Raw genomic sequence first — 18,918 nt, 5'->3', positions numbered from 1 at the left:
CTCCCTTCCTGTGTGCAGGTCAGATTTCCTGGATCTAGCTCCGCATCCCGGTCCCAGGGGGACTTGGGCCACTGGCAGCATGTGAGCCAGCAGTGGCATCCCCTGCGCAGAGATGCCCTTGCCGTGGGCAGCCTGTGCCACCAAGGGATGCTCCTGGGCCCCCTCAGGCACAGCTCCTGCCCACCCAGCTGAAGCTGCCCAGACCTCCGAGCCCTCCTGCCCTCTGCAGCATCTTCTACCACTCAGGAAACCTCCCTGCAAGCTCAGGTGATGGATGCTCTGTCCGATACAGGCTCAGCGGAGGCCCCACCGGCCCTGGCCATGGGCCGCAGTGCTGGTGGTGCAGCCAGGGCAGGGAGCGTGCCACGATCCCCGTGCGTCTCCATCCTGAGGCCGGACAGTGTGGGAGCACCAGGAGATCCTGGTGGGGACGTCACCAGTTTCGGTGTCAGAACTCTCTGTCCCAGGCAGGTCATTTCCAGAGCACAACCTGCCCTATGGAGAGGAGCCTGCCCCAGGGCACAAACCAGGACCTTGCTGGAAACTGCATGGAGGTATTCCCGGGTGAATGGCTCCTGCCCAGGACAGAGAGGACATAAATGGTGGTGAGTTGCTGTTTTCCCTTGTGGCAGCATCCTAGGGGCATGGGGGACAGGCTGGGCAAGACGTGGAGGCTTATAGGGGGGCACGAGGGTGGTGGGAAGGGAGGCAGAGCACCCAGGGAAGGGGGAAACTAGTACCTTCCCAGGCAATGAGCTGAGATGAGGAGGGACCCAGGCTGCTGGAGAAACCCAGTGATGCTGCTCAGGGCTGGGGAGAGCAGTCCAGGAAATTGGGATCAGGTCTGAGGAGCCCAGGCTGGACCAGCATCTGCCAGGGTGAAGTTTGGGATTTGCTGACCCTGCTGCAGGGGGAGAAGGATGGGAAAGCTGCTGTGGAGCTGGGGCAGGAGAGATGCAATGTGGAAAGGCACATGCTTGCAGGACACGACCTCTGGAAGACACAGTCTCTGGGGGCTGCAAAACTGAGCTCCCTCGGTCCTGGCATTCCCCGGCAGTCAGCACGGATCGGTGAACCCCTGTGGCAAAACACCCTCCCCACCACCCGCGCTGGGCTCCAGGGAGAGGGACAAGCCAGCCCAGCTCCAGGGCAGTGGGTCAGCAGGGTCCCATTTTGTAGGGGAACTCCGTGAAGGTCAAGATGTCACCTAGTGAAGATGTTTTTGTTTTTTAATCTGCGTTAAAAAAAAACCCCAAACTAGGAAACTGCAGCCAAAAAATGAAGTCAACGATGTGCTTTGCCACCTGCAGGGTGCTCCAGGGTGGTCTGAGTCTGAACTTCAGCTCTCCAGGTAAGCTCAGCTCAACCCTCAGCCATATGTAGCACGTCCCTAATGCACAGACATAGGCAGGAAACCAGACCTTGGGGGTGAAAAATTAAAACCTGCCTTTGGGACCTGAGTGGGGGTTGTCATGGAAGGTAAAAAATGTCTGAGATTCAAGATTTGGGAGTGAGGAGGGTCTTATGGTTCACATGGGTGCCCCCGATACCTGGCAGAGCAGGGCTGGGGCTCCAGAACAAAGCTTTGCCGAGTGGTTTCTGACTCCTTTTGTCTTTGTTTAGCACCGAATTTGAAGCGCGGGGATGGGATGTTGTCGTGGTTTAACCCCAGCCAGCAACTAAACACCACGCAGCTGCTCACTCACTCCCCCCCCACCCAGTGGGATGGGGGAGAAAATCGGGAAAAGAAGCAAAACCCGTGGGTTGAGATAAGAACGGTTTAATAGAACAGAAAAGGAGAAACTAATAATGATAATGATAACACTAATAAAATGACAACAGCAATAATGAAAGGACTGGAATGTACAAATGATGCGCAGTGCAATTGCTCACCACCCGCCGACTGACACCCAGTTAGTCCCCGAGCAGTGATTCCCTGCCCTCACTTCCCAGTTCCTATACTGGATGGGACATCACATGGTATGGAATACACCGTTGGCCACTTTGGGTCAGGTGCCCTGGCTGTGTCCTGTGCCAACTTCTTGTGCCCCTCCAGCTTTCTCACTGGCTGGGCATGAGAAGCTGAAAAATCCTTGACTTTAGTCTAAACACTACGTAGCAACAACTGAAAACATCAGTGTTGTCAACATTCTTCGCATACTGAACTCAAAACATAGCACCGTACCAGCTACTAGGAAGACAGTTAACTCTATCCCAGCTGAAACCAGGACAGATGTGAAGTGCTGATCGAGCCCTGCCACAGTTAGTGAAAAGGCATCAAGAGCTGCAGGTGGCAAAACACTGAAAAACCCAACTCCCCGGAGGGCAAAAGCAATGTACCATTGGGGAGAGCTGGTTACCAGGGTGGTGGTTGCTGGAGCCACATGCCAGCTCTCCAGTGCCAGCTCTCCATCGTCCCAAACCTCATCCGGCAGCCACTTCCCTCCCCTTGCAGCTTTGGGATGTGGAGCGAGAGGCACAAAGGGACCCACTGTTTCATAACGAGGTTTTTACCATCTGCCCAGGGGCTATGTTTGTTCTGTAGCTGTGCAGGTGCAAAGCAAGTCAGAAATAGATGGAGAAGGGGACACTGGATGAAAAGGCGCATGCGAACAGGCCAGCTGGGGAAAAATGTGGCATGTACAGATCAAAAGAGGTTGTAAATCACTGCTTTGGCTTGGTGCACTGTGAAAGGATTCTCCTCTGTGCTCACCTTCCCACTTGACTAGTAAAGAAGCATTTGTTCAAACACAGCATAGCCTCGGCCTGGAAACACAGCAGTTTCAGAGGAGATATTCGCTCCAGGAGCCCCTCCTGCCCTCTTCCCATGAACATCTACCTGAAGCCTCCAAGCAGGAGCCCGTGCTCTTGGGAAGAGTGGTGCGATGTCGGGGGCTGACGTGTGTTTTACACATGCAGTGCTTCTCCCTGCAATATGAGCTCATCCTACCCCAAAACACAGGGAGGAGGGTCCCCTGGTCCTGGCCCTGCAGGACGTGCATGTTCCCCTGCGAGCACCTGGGTCCCTGAGGAGTGACAGACACTCCCCGCTACAGGCCACCCCCTCACCCGCCTCCCTGTTTTCAAATATCTGCCACGGAGGGGATGGAGCCAGGTGGGAATTTAGTTTATTTTAGTACTCGGCAAAAGGGGAAGGGAAGCAGCTGAGCCCATGGCGTTCCCCACGTGTGCCCAGCCAGCCCTTCTCATCTCTCACCCCCACTGCTTGCATGTGGCGGAGGTGCTGCTGCTCCCGTGCAGGCTGTGCCGCCCTGCCTGGCATGCTCCCGGCATGCTCCTGGCACTGCCGCCCCAGGGCCCCAACTGCCCTCCTAGCCCCAGGCTGTGTATGGGGGTCTTGGTTTTGTGTTGAGAAAGCCACGGATATGCCATCCTGCCAGATCACGCACCTGCGACGTTGCCCACTTTGGTCTCAATTTGCATGGAGCCATGGAGGAAACCCAGCACCATGTTGCACTGGGGGTTTTCCTGGCCCCTCCGCTCACCCTTGGTGCTTATGGGCAGCTTCAGCCCATGCTGTCCTCCCAGAAATAAAGCCCCCAGAAAAGCTTTACACGTCCATCACAAAGTTTTGCCATTTCTGCAGCAAGATTTGCTTTTCCTTTTCCCAGGGGGGCTCAGCCAGCAGCTGCCGGGAAGCACTGGGGGGACCAGCAGGCACCCACCGCAGCGGTTCACCCCACTGGAAGCCCCGGTCCCAAACTACATCGTGCGACCGAGAGTTAATTTTGATTCTCTGTGCCTCAGTTGCCAGCAGCCTTTGGACTTTCCCTGCTCCATCAGCCCCTCCCAGATGGCAAGAGCAGCTCCTCAGCTGCCGACTGCGTTGTCTTCTCCATCTGGCAGTGGGCAGTGGCTTCTGCACCGGTGGCATGGCATTGAGCCGAGATGCTGCTGAAGGTCACACCTTGAATGCCTGCCAGCCAGGCTATGAGAAGGTGGGCCCCTTCTCCTTGAAGCCGTTTTCCATCCGTTCCCAAGCACCAGCTGTAGGAAATGATGTTTTCTGTTGTGCAGGGGCTCTGTGGTCCTGAAACGGGGCCAGGAGATGCTGCAGCTTCCTGCTGCACCCTGCCTGGGCATCCCCACTGGAGCAGTAATTTTGTCTCCTATTTCTAGGCAAAGTTAAAATTGAAACGAAGCCACAGGAAATGAGCAAACCAAATACAAATGTTTTCAAAAGTGGAATTCCCATTTCAATTAATTTTCTTAATCTTATTTAAAGTTTTGATTTTCAGCTTTTGAGCCACTAAAGAGGGGGCTTGGAGCCAGGTGGAGGAAATCTCTCTCTGGACCCAGCTGTGCCCCCTGAGAGCCGTGCGAGGGGTCTGAGCCTGCCGCAGGTGGTCCCGGCCACGGCTCCATCACTGCTTTTGGGAGCCATGGGACTGTGCCACCGTCTACCCGTGCCAGATTTCAGGGCTCTTTCAGGCAGGATTGGGGCTGGCTGGCTGGAGATCAGAGCAGTCGCTCTCCTATACCAGGTCACACAGACCCTGCCAAGTGTCACTGTGTGCCATCGTCCCTGCCTGCCAAGAGGCGAGCTGCCTGCCGCTCCTCGGTGCCGTCGCACACCGCTGCACCAGCCCACACCCACCCACGCTGGCCTACATTAAGTAAACCTAACAAAGCTTTGTGCAGAGCAAGCATTTTGGTGACCCGGCCTGTGAGTATCTGCAGTTTGATCGGCCGGTCGCTGTGACCGCAGTCACAGCCCAGCAGCCCGGCATGGCATTGTCTGGGTTTTAACTGATGCAAAGGAGGCGCGCAGGAGAGGGAATCAGTGTCTGCGCCCGGGGATATCTGGGACCTGCGTTGGGGACCGCAGACACATGGTCCTCCCTGCAGGACGGCACGGCAGCCCTGGCACGGCAGAGGCATGACAGGAGCAGAATCACTGGTGCAAACTCCACCGATGGTCTCTGCTGCCTCAGCCCAGGGGTGAAACCTTGCAGAAACCCTCCCCCAACAGCCCATATCTTGGAGACAGTTTATTGAGTGATGAAAGAGCAATTATCAGCTCAGCTGGAGGCAGTGTTGCTCCTGTTTGATTTTGCAAGGAAAATTATTCCACCCCCCCCCTTTTTTTTTTTGCACACCTTGTTTCCCTTCAATGTGAAGCGCAGAAGAAATAAAAGAAATTCAGGATTTTTAAAAAGTTTTACACTGGTTTGCTGGATTCTCTCCTGCAAGTGGTTAACGGTTCATCTAAAGTCAGAGGAAGCTCTCTGAAGCAATCTTGCAATTTACAGCTTTTCCTTGCTAAATAAGAAACGGTCAGGAAATTAAACAGGAAATTGTGTCTGGAAGGGACAGAAGTTGCATTGTCAGAACCTGCTTACAAAAGATTTACTTTCTTTTAACCAGTAAAGAGCCAAGATCAATAGTCAGAAGAGGAAGGAGTTTGTGCGAATTAAATCACACATTAAAAAAACCCCACTTGGGAAAACAAGAAGCCTTTGTAAAGAGTAGATAGGGATGAATGGGAGAGAAGGCTTAGCATCTGCAGCAATCAGATGCTGGAAAGTGCTGCAAGACGAAAGCCCAGGGTGTAACCCAAGATCAGGTGTCTCTCCAGAAGTCAAATACTGCTCCACGGCCTCAGTGCCCAAATCTCTGGGAGATACTCTACAACACTCCGAGGTCCATTTGAGTGTTTGAGTGCAATGGACAAGCATTGCCCCCTCGCTGTGCAGGGTATGCAGGTAAAACAGCAGCACCTTTTCTTTCCTCCCACTCAGAAACTCCGCATCAATGTGCCCCTTGGGTGGTCACCTCCAGCTCTCCCTGCCTGGGGTGCCAAGCACCATGACCCAGCCTCACAGACTTCTGTGCCTACACATCAACACTCAGGCATGGAGAGCTCTCCCCACCCAGGGGATGCAGGTACGTCCACCATCGGGTGATGTGGTGGCTCGACTTCAGGCCCACGGCAGGGCTTGCCCTCCGTGGGAACTGCACCAGCTCACTTCATCCTGGGATTTGACCAAGAGAAAGCCAAGACCCTGCTGCAAACATGCAGCACTTTTTGAGAATCCCATGCAAATATTTGCTCCCAGATAACCCTACAGTACATTGGGCTTGGGGTTAATTATGGGTTCTAGTTGGGAGATTGGGTAATCTCTAATTCTTTTTTACCATTATACTGCTCATTTTATCAGTGGTTGAGAAACAAGCTTAGCAAGTGCTGGTATGCGGGTACGTCAGAGGTGATGAATCAAGACTTCTGTCTGGCTGATGGCACCAGGAACTTTAGGTGGATGCTTGTACGTGGTGGGGACTGACTCGAAGAGGCTTTTTCTCTGGAATCCTGCCCGGTCACTGTAATGGTTCCCCTGAAATGATCCGTCCTCTGTGACAGCTCTTTAGCTGTGTTTGGCCTAAGCTGTATGTGATTAATCCCCAGCTGGTAACAGGACTGTAGCGCGCGGGAGCTGTGCCATCCGAGAGCAGCCACATGGGCTGAGCAAGTGTGGCTTCACTGCCTTTTCCCCTCCTCTTGGGAAAAAGCTCTTGGAGAGGAGGCTGGAGGAATTACTGTCCTGGGAGCACGACAGAGCCTGATGACGGAGATGGTCCCAGCTGTAAGCTGTGGCATGGCCCTAAGTAAAGCATCCCCTGCCAGTGCTGAGGCAAGTGCTCTGACTAGAAATACTGCGCAATGGGTTAATAAATGTTTACCAACTCTTCTAGCAGACAGCTAAGCAGTTGTTTAAATCTCCAATGCTTTGTGGGAGGATTTCTCTACTGCTCTGGTCCTGGCCATCCCCAACACGCTGAGTTTGTGGCTGAGGCTGTGTTGGTGGGATGGGGAAGTGCTCTCTGCCTGCTGGGTGAGGTGGCCACGGGTGCATCCATCAGTCAGAGGCAGGATGCCGGGTGGTGTGCAGGTGTACACCTTGCTCGGCATCTCCCTGTGCCGACACACCACTCTCACTCGAAGGGGAAGGTACTAGAACTCCAGCAGCATCCATGAAGGAGTTGAGTCCTATGTGTCTCCCTGGGGGTCATGTCCCGGCAGGAGGCAGCTGCAGCCAAAGCTCACGTTGCCCTGCCTCTCTGTGGCACCCTCAAGCCCCAAAGGGGGAGATTTGGGGGCACTCCCTGACATGGTTAAAACAGCTGCAGGTGGGATGTGCGCTGTCGCTCCCACGGTTTGGGGAATTTCCCACCACCGAGGCACCTCCCCGGGGCCAGCGCAGAGGCACGCCCCTGGGCACAGAGGCTTCCTGCACCTGCGCTGCTCTGGGCCTGGCCCTGCTGTGCATCCCTGGAGGCACAGCCGGGCCCCCCACACCGTATCTCTGCTCAAAACCCTCCCAAAGACGGTCAGACGCCCACACAGCCACGGATCCACACTGCCACTGTGCCATGTCTTAGCTGCACAAGGCTGAAGAAACCCTCATGGCAAAGGTGCTGGCTCACGCCCCCCACCCCGTGCCACCAAGCAGCTTCTCAGTGTTTTTCAGGACGTGCCTCACTGCCGTAACCAGTTGGGCTGCTCCTGCGTCATCCCGGCTCCTGGGGTGACAGGACCTGATGAGGGAGTTGAGTGGCACTGGAAGAGCTGGGCTTACTGCTGACTCTCTGGGAGAGCTGCCCGCGGGCTCTGTGGCAGGCAATTGCACCAGGGACACAAAGCAAATCTGCTCACTGTCAGAGCCGCCCTCCTGGCCACTTTCATCTTGGTATAATCTGTACTGTGGTTTAGCGAGACCATTTTCCTCTGCTAGAGGTTCACATTAAATCCCATGGTCTTCTTCCAAAACCTACCAGTGATTTGCCCAGGCATTCACTCCTGTTCAACCTACCGAGTCACAGCCTTGTTCAGCAGCTCCAAGCCAGGCTTCTGGCTAAGCTGCAAGGTATGGGGCAGCGGGTGCTGCTTTGTACCCTGGCTCGCTGCCCCCTGTGCTGTTATTCCCCATTTTCCAAAGAGACACAGCAGGGATCTGTCCGGGATCCTCCTGCGACAGCCCCTCCTCAGGCACTGCAGGACAGCCTGTTTCTGTCACAGGGCAGCCCGTGGTTTGCTGGCCAGGGGGGTTTAAAGCCCAGCCTGTGTGGACATGGGGCAAAGCTGGAGCTACTCCCTTTTCCCTTAACATGTTGGCACGCAAGTCTGTCTGCTGTCTGTGGCACGCGGAGCTCTCAGAAGGGTGGGGGATGCCAAGTGTTGATGAAAGCACAAAATTACAGGGTGAAAAATCAGGAAAAGAACAGACACAAAGACTCTCCAGAGGTTTCCATTGCTGGCTGGGAACATTTACTCGCAGCTGGCTGACTCCAGTCACGCCATCCTGCAGCTCGGCAGCACCAAGCCGAGCCCTGCAGGCACCCCCTCCTTGTTTGGGAGTCCTCCTGGATGGCTGTAAGGGCCAGTTTGTGGGGCTGGGGCTGGAACTCCTGTGGGAAAAACAGCAGCTGTGGCCTGGGAGGGCCCTGCTCCTGCATGGATTGCTGTGATTCACACCCTTCCCATACCTCCCCCTGGGGAAAGCTGTCCTTCCTTGTTCAGAGTCCTGACATGTGCACGTTTCCAACGCGGCGTGCTCGTGACTAATCCACCTGTGCCTTTCAGGGCTGTCGTAATGCCCTGCGGGCTGGGAGAGCAGCACACGTTGCTGCTCGCTGTGGCTCCGATCACACAGCAGCAGCAGGAACCCCAATCCTGAGCTGTTTTTTTGGCATGAGTAAGTTGCAAGGATGGTTTTCTTGGCTACCATAGCTTGGTGTAAAGCCCACCTTACAACACCATGCTTCAGATGGGCAGATTTAGGCCTGGCTAGCTACAAAATCCTTACTGTTTTGGTAGTAACTGTTGTGTCTTTCTACCAGTCTACCCAAATGTGCCAGTATCAGGAAAGGCACCTCTCTCCTGTCCCACATTGGGAGTGAGCACCCATGGATGCCAAGATCACGCTTACAGCTGCCTGGCCTCTATTCCCCCACGCATCTCCCAGAAGAGATCCACCAGCCCCAGCCATCAGAGCGAAGGTAGTGCCAGGGAGGGAAACGGGGAAGGTCTGTGCAGGCAGCTGTGGAGCTGGGGAGAGATGCTGGGCCAGCACGGCTTGGCCAGGCTGGGAGGTCCTGGGCACGGCTCCATGGAAAGCGCTCCTTGTGTGGGCCTCACGACGCGCCCGGCCGGCTGCCACGCAAACCCTGGCTCAGCTCTTGCTCCTACAATGACTAAATATGCACAAAAACACCTTAAACGCTTCTCTGGCACCCCTTGTGCCTATAAACACGGGACGGACTGCCATCGGGTGAGGCCTGAGCCCAACTGCTCCTCACGGGTCCCCTCAGGTCGTCTGCAAAATGGCGGATCCCTCCGCGCCCCCTCCCGCCCGGAACTACAGCTCCCAGCAGCGCCCGCGCCCCGCCCGCGCCCCGCCCTCTGGGAGAGGTGGTTGCCCCGCCCACTCCGCGACTTTTTTTTCCGCTGGGGGCCTCAGCCGACACCAATCAGTGCTCGGCTCTGTGGGGCAGCCCGCGGAGAAACCTGATTAAAAAAATAAAAATTATAAAACTGTCATGTCGGAGCGCTGTTCCTTAAAATGACCCTCGCACCGGAGGTAATGACGTTCCTCGCGCGTCCGGAGGCCTCGGGTTTTGCGGTCAGCCGTCATTTATTACTATGGCGATTTGCCTTTAACGGCTTATTTCGCGCGGACACCTCAGAGGGGTCCTCGGTGGGGCGGGGAAAGAGAAGGTCGCTCTCTTCATTCGCCGCCGCGCTGGAGGGGAGAAGCCAATCTGCGCCGGCAACGGGAATGTGGGAGGCGGGGCCAGCGCCGAGTACGCAGGCCATTGGTGGCGGCGGAGCTCGGGGGCGTGGCGGAATGGCGGGGAGGGTGACGCGTATCCTTCCAGCTCAGCGCGTGAAGGGATAAGGGGCGGAGGGGTGGGGGGAGGGGCCGCGCTCGGCGGGCAGTAACGGCCGCGCTCGCGCCGCCGTGTGTCGCGTTGCGTCGGAGCCGCGCTCGCGCCGCGCGGGGGAGGGGCCGCTCCAACGGTCGTTCCTCCGCCGCCGCCGCTCGCGCTTCTCCCGCCGTCCCGCTGCCGGGGAGGATGCGCCGCCTCTTCCCGGCCGCGGCAGGTAGACGGGGGAGACGATGAGGGAGCCGCCCCGCCGGCTCCTGGCGCTGGGCTCCTGCCTCTTCCTCTGCGCTGTGCTCTGGTGAGTGCCGGCCGCGCCGCGGGCCCTCGCCCTCACGGCCTCGGGGCGCCTCCTCCGAGGTCTCCCGGGGACGGCGGTGTGCCGCCGCTCGGGGAGAGGAGCGGCGGCCGTGGACCCTGACGGCGGGCCCGCCCTCAGCCCTGCCGCTGCCACCCTCCCCGGCAGCCCGGGGCCCCCGGGCCCCTCCTGCTGCCCCGGCTCCGGCGGGGAGAGCGCCCTGGTCGGGATGCTGAGAGCTGATGGTCGGGGACGCGGGGGAGCGGGAGGTGGAGGTGGTGCCACTGGGGAAAGAAAGGGGCTTCCTTTTGGAAGAAGAGGAATGTGTTAATGTGCTGGTAGCACGCGGTGTGGTGGTAGGGGAAAGGCGGGTTACAGCTTTTGGGAGGGTAATTCCCGCTGCTGTGAATAATAGTAATTTGCTGCGTTCGTGAAAACAAGCGGTGTCAGATGTGGAGTGAGTTAGCCCTCAAATATCAGGGGTTCAAAATTACGCTGTACGTTTCTGCGTGTATTTTGTTGCTGCTCTGTGCTTTTAACAAGAAGGCTTGCTTGCTTGTTTTTTTTCAGGCTGAACTTTGGCTGTGTTCTCTGAAAGATCACGATGCCTTATTCTTGAAACCGATTTTCTGTGACTGGCTGGAGTCGTGTTAAAATAAAGCCAATGAGCCCTTTAATTTCTGCATTGGTTACGTCTTTGAGAGTGCTTTTCATGGTGATTACCTTAGCTATACCTTGTTCCAGTATCTTTTCTTTACTTTGTTTTCAAACTTTCTTAAAAGATGACGTTTATTAGAACACAAATATTGGGAGAATATATTTTTGTATGGTAAGTTCTAGGCTTCTTAAACTTTGGTCCTCTTTGAACTCCGTGACTCACTGTTTGAGAAATGCTAGCCAGTTTGAACAGCAAACTGCAAATATTGAAAATGGAAAAGCAGCAGTTGTTAGAGGTAATAGTGTATCTGCTGTATTACTTTAATGCATTTCCTGTAAATTGTTTAAATAGTCTATTAAAAAAAAAGAAAAAATTGACATAGTCTTGAAGTTCTGGGTTGTCTTACAGTTGATTCTCATTGGATGAAGAAAGGGGGAGCCCAGGCATCTCTCTGTACAGAATCAGTTGCAGTCTGGTGCTGACCCTTTCATTACTGGGTTTGGACAATCCTGGAGCAAATTTGGTTCGTGTCATCACATTTTCGTTTGTAGGAGACAAAACAGTGAGTCTAAAAAGTGCTTGAAAACTCTGTTGCCATGTTTATGTTTAGCACAATTTTAAACAAAACCGCTCCTAGCCATATAGGTTTGATTAAGTGAGCTGTTAACCTGCTGAACTGTCTCTAGACAGCTTTTCTTTTACTTGTTGGGTGACTAAGTTTCTTCTCACAGAAGGTTCTACTTGTACAGTTAGGATTCTTATTAGGAAAACAGTTGTTTCTTTCTTACTGTGTCTTGAAGGCTGATAACCTGTTTCTGCCTTGAAACATGAAGGTATTCTCATCTTAATGATATCTAGATGGTCAGAGTAACTTTTTGTTGCTGTGTTCTTAGTCTGCTGTTTTAACGGAACTGTTTAGTTTAATAAAAAGTTCGGCACCTATTCCATGTTGATAAAGGAATATCATGTTCGACTAACTTGTTGAAATAATACACTTGTTCTGTAAAGCTCAGACAACTTCTGTGTTCATCTTGGGTAGTGTTAGGAGAAAAATTGAGCCGAGTTTTTTCTTACTCTTTAAAAGAGATTGCTCTTTCAAGCAGTGTCTTAACTGATGATCTCACTGAGTATCCCAAACCTTTTACTATTAAAAAAAAAAAGTAGTTCAGATTATGTGTTCACCTTGCTCACTCTGGCTGCTTTTGATTGAAGAGCCAGTAGATTAATTCAGATGTTGGGAGGGGCACAACTCTAGTTCCCTAGTCTCTGTTGTCCAAACATAAATTCACTTTAGAGAGTTTAAAATCCTCTGTCTGCAGGATGGCGTTGTGGCTTGCTTTAATTTCAGTAGCTATGTCAGAGTTGTGATTGGAAGGTCTTGAAGTCTATTAATTCCTGTATTATTGCTGGACTGTGTAACGTGATAAGTTGTGATGTATTGAAAATCAGCAACTTTGTTCACATAAGCAGTTAAGAAACTTTAAATAGTAAATGGAAGGCTTTGTGTTATGAATGTTGGCATGTGTGACAAATGTTGGCTTTTTAAATTTAGTTGTCTTGAAATGTAATCTTCAAAGGATTTAATGCTACTAGGAGAGAAGCTCTTTTCTTACAGATGAAACTAGTGGTCAACAGATGATCAAATTAAACAAAAAAGCAGGGGAAAAAACCATGAGACAAAACGGAATTACTGAAAGAATACTTGAGGCTATTTGGACTTTTTTTTTTTTTTTAAAACCTGGGCTTTGTTTTAATTCTGGGTAGATGGTTGCTTCTTTCTTTGGTGAAAGTAAGCTTAAAATAGGAATTTGTTTAATCTCCCATTATGCATTTTAAAGCATGCCTAAAGAAGTTGATCCAATGGAGAAGTATCATTTGGTAAAAATCAAGTGGGGGGAGGGAAAGATTGATTTGACTTTTTTTTTTTAACTGGAAACTGTTTAAAAAGATCTTATCCTGTAAGTTAAAAATGTGACTCTGTATTAGGAAATGTACAAAAAAACCCACCAGAAGCTTGAGTTTAGGGATTTGTAAGACAGTGTCTTTTCAATAAAGGCAATGTGATGCTCTTTGGGTGTTCAGGATCAGAGCTTTATTGGTACTTAAGGCTTTCTGAAGCTGGAACAAACACAGCTCTCTGACAAACCTGAGCCAGCAGTATTGTTCCAAGTAGTTCAAAAGAGTGGGATGGCTGCATGGCTTTAGAGAAATAGTTTTGATGCAGGTAAGGCTTAAGAATGTAGTGCTTTAAAAATAACACACATCTGTGCAGATTGGAGCTTTGCTTGTGCGTGACAAATGACTCTTGCTGTCCTGAATTTACAAAGATTTTTTTTTATGCTTCAGTTAATCCCTTTGTGTAGATGATCATAATATAAAAAATACTTTTAAAACTTACAGTGCTTTGTAGTTTGACAATATACAGAGCTGAATAAGTGGAGTAGATTTAGAAGCTTGTAGGGATACTAGTACTATGTGAATTGAGACTAGCTATGACAGTTGTTTGAAGAGTAACATGTATAAATTGTTCTGACATCAGCTTTTACCTGCCATAAACTGCACTTTTCAAAGTGTTAGCTATGAGTTTAATAAAGAAATCATGCATACACTAATTTGTCTTTCGATGATTCATTCTATCCCAGAAAGTGCTTTGCACATCCTGATCTACTTAGCTTTTATGAACTCTTTTTATCATCCTTGGTTTTACAACGATGAGTATGTAAATGGGGATAAGTGCATGTGCACATCAAGATTCTTTACGTTGTCATTACACTGTGAGTAAGCTGCATCAGTAAAGGAAGGCTTGTATCAAAGTGGCTGAGCAGCAAGATGTGCTGTTTCTGATGAAAAACCCCTGGTCTCGTAGCTCTGACTCCAAAATCCATAATGAGATTGTACCCTGAAAATTGTAAAGGTCAGATTGGGTTAGTGGCATAGCCAGGAAGAAAGCATAGATACAAATACATTGGCAAGGGGTAGATTTTGATATTGCTTTGTATTCCTACCTATTAACGTGAAGATTTATGTGAATTTTAATGAGATAAAATATTTCTAATTTTGGTTTGCACTACAGTCTTCTAGATTTATGAAGGTGTGGTTGTTGAAAGCTCCTGTAATGCCAAGAGGACCTCTGGAAAAAACAGTGCTATACTGGCAGCGTGATACATCACTAGTGTTTATTTTGCTGCTCCTGTTCTGCACAGGCAAAAAAGCTATGCAAGCCAGATAAGAGATCACAGAAGTAGAGGGTTTCCTAATTGAACATTTATTGGCCCTATTACTGACTTTTGGCTTAAACCTTGAGCTTGTATCTGGTAATAACAGAAAGGTGTTGAGTGGTAGAGTTGAGGAGTGAAAGGCTTGTGTTCCAGTGTAATGTGCCTCTTATCACAGAAATCCTCTTTTCAGCAGAGCATAATGTTTGCAGGAGAGTGCCCTAATGATCTGGATAGAACTGCTAGTGTAACTTGTAATGGGCCTCAAAATTTTATCTGGTGATCCTCCTCTTGTGTAGTTACTTAAATCTCTTCAGAAGGCTGATACTAAAATAAACACTGTGTGTGTGCATTTTATGGCAGGAAGAAATGAAGTGATTTGGGCACTGTTCATATAATCAAAACTTTTGTTCCAGGCATCTGATTTCAGAATGAAAAGTATGTTCCTAGATATGGAGAATCTTGTTTGGAAGTGTCTTTGCTCTGTAGTTAAGGTTGGGACAAAAGCTGCACTGGAACTCTTGGACTCTTAAAAATCAAGTGTGAATATGCGTAGCTTATAGCCTGCTCAAGTTGAAGGTGGTGTATGCAAGCAGGGGCTCTGGTGTCTTATGCAAAACAAATGCTTGGCTCAATCAATTATTGAATATTTGCCTTCTAAAATTATTTGAAAATCAGTGAAGTGCTTTCATGCAGTATCTTCTAAAAGATTTGTCCTAGAAACTTCAAATTTGTTTGTTATGCAAGTGGTGTACTAAAGTGACAGTGTACCCCTTCATGAGGTTGCTGTGTTAGACCATGCCTGTTGCAATGAGATGTGCCTCACTTGAGTGCTTAATTTCAACTTTTTTTTGAAATGCCTTTCTCTAACCTGTTATCATTTCTTTTTCACTTTAAAGTTCTTATTCTGCAAAATATTCACAGTGATACTTTTTGGCTTTTTTGCTTTTCTTGTCTTTAGTTTTCATTACAAATCCAGCTTTTGGTAAATTCTGTGCCTCTTTCAAGGGGAGGATATATACAATGTCTTTTAAAGTTAACACTTGGAGGTGCTACAGCCTTCTGCCTGAAGAGGGTGTTATTTCTGTGCATGAAAACTTGGTTGAGAACAGGGTAACATAGATCTGCAAGTCTAAAAACTTTATTGTAATTCTTGGTGAAAATACTGAGCAGGTATAACAGACAGACTGATCCCAAAGCTACTGCAAAGAACTCTTGCTCAGGTGAGTGAAAATATTGGTATAAATGACTTAAACTGGATTGGAATATCACTAAAAGGTTCCAACAGTTCAAAATTAGCTTAGGTGCTCAAAGGGACCTTCTTGGCTTGGCTGAGTTTTGAAATGGCAATCAAGATATTGTTGAAGTCCTTTAAAGGTAAGAAGTCTATTAAAAATACATTATAAAATGTCTCGGAGTTAGATGATAGCAGCTTTACAATGATCTAGGGCAAAATTTATGATGCTAAATTTATGCTAAAATTCTACTCCTTGGCAGTATGTTAAGCTGTATTGCATTTACAGTGGGTTTGAAGCATGGGGAGTTGGTGCAGAGCAGCTGGTGATGATTCTGAGCCTGCTGTTGCAGTGTTGTGCCTGTGTAGACAAGCTTATGAATTTAAGCAATGAGGGAAATCTTCAAAGGTGTGCAAGTTAGACATTACTACAGACTTGAAAACCTTTAAAGTTTAACCACAGTTTGTGGCTATTCAGGTTTTATTGTGTTTTTACAGAATCTGTTCTTTTCCCCAAACTCTTGCGTTAAAGATAATAACTGGAGTTTGACAATGCAGGGAGGTTCTCTTAAGCTGCAATCTTCAGTGCAGTATTACAGAAGTCTGCTACCAAGAATCATTAGGAACTGCCTGTTCCTTTGAGCACTTCAAAATGGACACCTTTTGAGGGCTAGAGTTTGTGACTTCTGTCCTGCTTTAAGTGCCTGAAATAGGGTACCTGGATACTTCTTTCAAGAAATACGGGGTATGTGTTTCAGTGTTACTTTGCAGCATGCATCTAATATAGGCTGTTGTCTATTATGGGCACTATATCAAAACGATATACAATTACAGTGTTGTGAAGGTGGCTGTTAACTGAGCAGCTTTTCTGGGAAAGGATGAGAGTAATACTGTGAGAAGGGAATGAAGAGGTTTTCCACTGTTAGTCCTCGGCCTTGATTTCTGTTGTTTAACTTAGGACAACAGTGGACAGTCATGAACAAATGTTATGTTCTCCCTCTCTCTTCTTGGATTTTTATACCTGAGTATACACTAGCTCAAAGCTAACTTCCTTTTCCTTCCTCAGAAGATACTGGTGTGTCTCCACAATCTCAAGATCAGATCAGGTGGTGCAGAGAAATGTGTGGCTGAAGGTGGGATATAGGACTACCCCTTCAGGCAGTAGTAAATAAGTTAAATCTGATAAAGTATATGGTACAACTGTAACCTTGTGTTGCAGTCTTTGCATGCTAATGCATTTAAAATGCTGAAAGCCATATTTTAAACTGACAGTTGGAATCTCATTGTCTGAAGTTATGAAATTCAGCATTGGCACAAGTATCTTTGTGTTGGGCTCCTGTGAATAAGTGTAGTAACTGTCTTTTTTGTCACATTCCAGTTAGGAGACAGTTTGGAGAGCACATTCTTTGCAAAGAGTGGGCAAGATATTAAACCCCTAAATTAATTGCAAAATTCAATGGATTTGTAAAGGATTTGCAAAAAAGCTCCAATTTCAGTTGTTTTAGGGTTTGTTTTTTTAGCATGTGGATCAAGTTAGTGGCTAGTGGTAGGAAACGAGATGGTATCAGTGCCTTGCTGGCAGCATCCTTGCTTAGTGTAGATCTAGTTTTCAGCTTTTTTCTACCTTAAAGGTCCATCATAACTTTTAAAATTATCTTATTAATGCATGCTGCTCTTCTGTGGTAATAAGTGGCTTCTAAATGAATGGTGTTGTTTGTTTTTTTTTTTTAACTGGCATTAAGATTAATGGTTCTTCATTGCATTTATCAACACTTATTTCCACTTCATATGCAGAAACGAGTATTTTATCTGGGGAGATTGTGCTAAAGCAGTCAATGCCTTGCAAATAGCTTTCTTCCTCTGACTGGTTGAAAATAATGTTGCTGTCCTAAAAGCCTGGTCTTCATTTTCCAAGAGGTTTACTTTGTTCTGCAGGCCCTTTTAAATGTAAGTCTCTCTTGCTGAACTGTTCTGAGAGAAAGATTGATTCCATTAAGTTACTGGGGGAGAGGGTTCCCTCCTTTTGCTGTTTTTTCTGCATTACCAGTGGCTGGAAGACAGATTACTGCTGACTCGAGAGTCTGGTTGTGGATCTGCTAAGCTCCTTGTTCTTACAGAGCCTTCTTTCTCTTCTGACAGTTAGGCTAGTGATAGCAGTCACAGACCTATAGGGCTTGTTCAAAGCAAAAGATAGTTTCTTGCCTTCCTTGCCCTTTCACAGCTTCTCTCATTTTTTACCTGATTAATCCAAAATAAATTATTCTGTAATCAAGAAAGTAAGCTTTGACAAATAGGCACCTCTCCCCCATTCATAGGCCTGCTCTGCTGGCTCTCTGCCCCCAGGTCCAAAACCCACCTGCCTTCTCTTGCACAGGCCTCTTCTGAACTGAGCCTATGAGTATTTTTGGTAGAGAAGTGTCACATGGCAGGGATGGTGACCTCTTAGCTCTCCCTCTTAGCTGTTGGGCATCGGCACATCTGCATAATACAACCCTCTGAGAGGTGCAGAAAATGTCCATCATAGTCCTGGAGAGACACTGTTCCCCCTTCATTCAAGGGGGGCTTGATAATTGGTACACTAGTGATAGCTTCCTTTTATTTTCCCTTTCCTTAAATTACTCTGTCTCGCAGGTGTCAACTGTAAACTGTTTTGAACTGCTTCACTCTCCGGTGTCCAGAAATAGATCTTGTTTGGGGAGAATTTAAGAAAACTCTTGAATCATTTAAAGGACAGATGTTTGAAGTGAATCTTATGTGAGAGTCAGTGGTTTTGTATGAAGTCTTTGGAAAAGAAAGCTTAGGCTGTTTTTCTCTGGGAAGATCAAATTACAGAAAAATGGCTCTTAACCTTCAGATTTTGCTAATTTGGATTTTTTTGTCAGCTGTAACTTGTATGAATAATTTTTCTTACCAGTTGTTTACTTTTTACTTGATTTTTATGCTTGTCAAAACAGTTATCAATAGCTTCACTGTCTCTGATAGTCTTCTGCAGCCTCCTTCAGAATTAGAGTTTGAGCCAAATTAGAGCTGGACAGTCTTTCACGTGAAACTTGCACTGCAATTTCAAAACCACCCGCACTTTTGAATTTCAGTGCATATTTTTTCAAAAGCCTAACAGCCCGTAGACCATAGCCAATTTGCATAGCAATAAGTGTGCCATACCATTCAGATAGGGGTGAGCAGACTTTCTGCTTCAGTAGAGAACCACAGTATGTGCCTGCCCTGTGAAGAGTAAAGATTCCTCCCTCCCCCTCCTCCCCCTTCTCTGTCTGGGCTTGCAGCTTTTGCTTTTGGGTTTGTGCATATCAAGCTGAAAAATTCATGGTGTATTAGAGAAAATATCTTTTAAACTACATTAATGATGATACTATAAAAGTTAGTAAGTGCTTAAGTTCCTTTGTTCTTTATGAGATTTAATAGCAGTTGCTATTTTGAGTCATACTTAGCAAAAATGGAACTATTGAAAACTTCTGTATCCATGTAAGTGGCTAATTGTTGGTTATGTGTTTGGAACAATCTCTTGAAGTATTCCTACACTGTTATGTCATTTGAAGATACACCTTGTACCTGAGACAGTATATCAAGTGACTAATCGCCAGTACTATTTGGG

At 48.5% G+C, this 18,918-nt stretch overlaps 1 protein-coding gene and 1 long non-coding RNA gene across 5 annotated transcripts in view; both read left to right on the top strand.

Annotated features, from left to right (window-relative positions):
- The first annotated feature begins 1,070 nt into the window (after positions 1–1,070).
- LOC128148059 (uncharacterized) lies at positions 1,071–4,209 on the top strand. The gene is made up of 2 exons (XR_008237177.1): positions 1,071–1,351; positions 3,633–4,209. It is a non-coding gene; the product is annotated as an uncharacterized LOC128148059 (long non-coding RNA).
- A 5,728-nt stretch (positions 4,210–9,937) lies between these two features.
- SUCO (SUN domain containing ossification factor) overlaps positions 9,938–18,918 on the top strand; it is a 43,028-nt gene continuing 34,047 nt past the window's right edge. For 3 of the 4 annotated variants that reach the window (XM_052800882.1, XM_052800881.1, XM_052800880.1), the window contains exon 1: positions 9,939–10,204. In XM_052800882.1, the coding sequence (XP_052656842.1) occupies positions 10,140–10,204 (65 nt within the window). In that variant the 5' untranslated portion in view covers positions 9,939–10,139. Of the gene's footprint in view, positions 10,205–18,918 lie in introns of all 4 variants that reach the window. The other variant, XM_052800883.1, reaches the window with a different exon arrangement.

Source organism: Harpia harpyja, chromosome 11 (genome assembly GCF_026419915.1).
Source record: "Harpia harpyja isolate bHarHar1 chromosome 11, bHarHar1 primary haplotype, whole genome shotgun sequence".
In the NCBI taxonomy this organism is placed as follows: Eukaryota; Metazoa; Chordata; class Aves; order Accipitriformes; family Accipitridae; genus Harpia; species Harpia harpyja.
The sequence above is the reverse complement of the archived record's forward strand: the minus strand, read 5'-3'. Positions and strand labels throughout refer to the sequence as shown.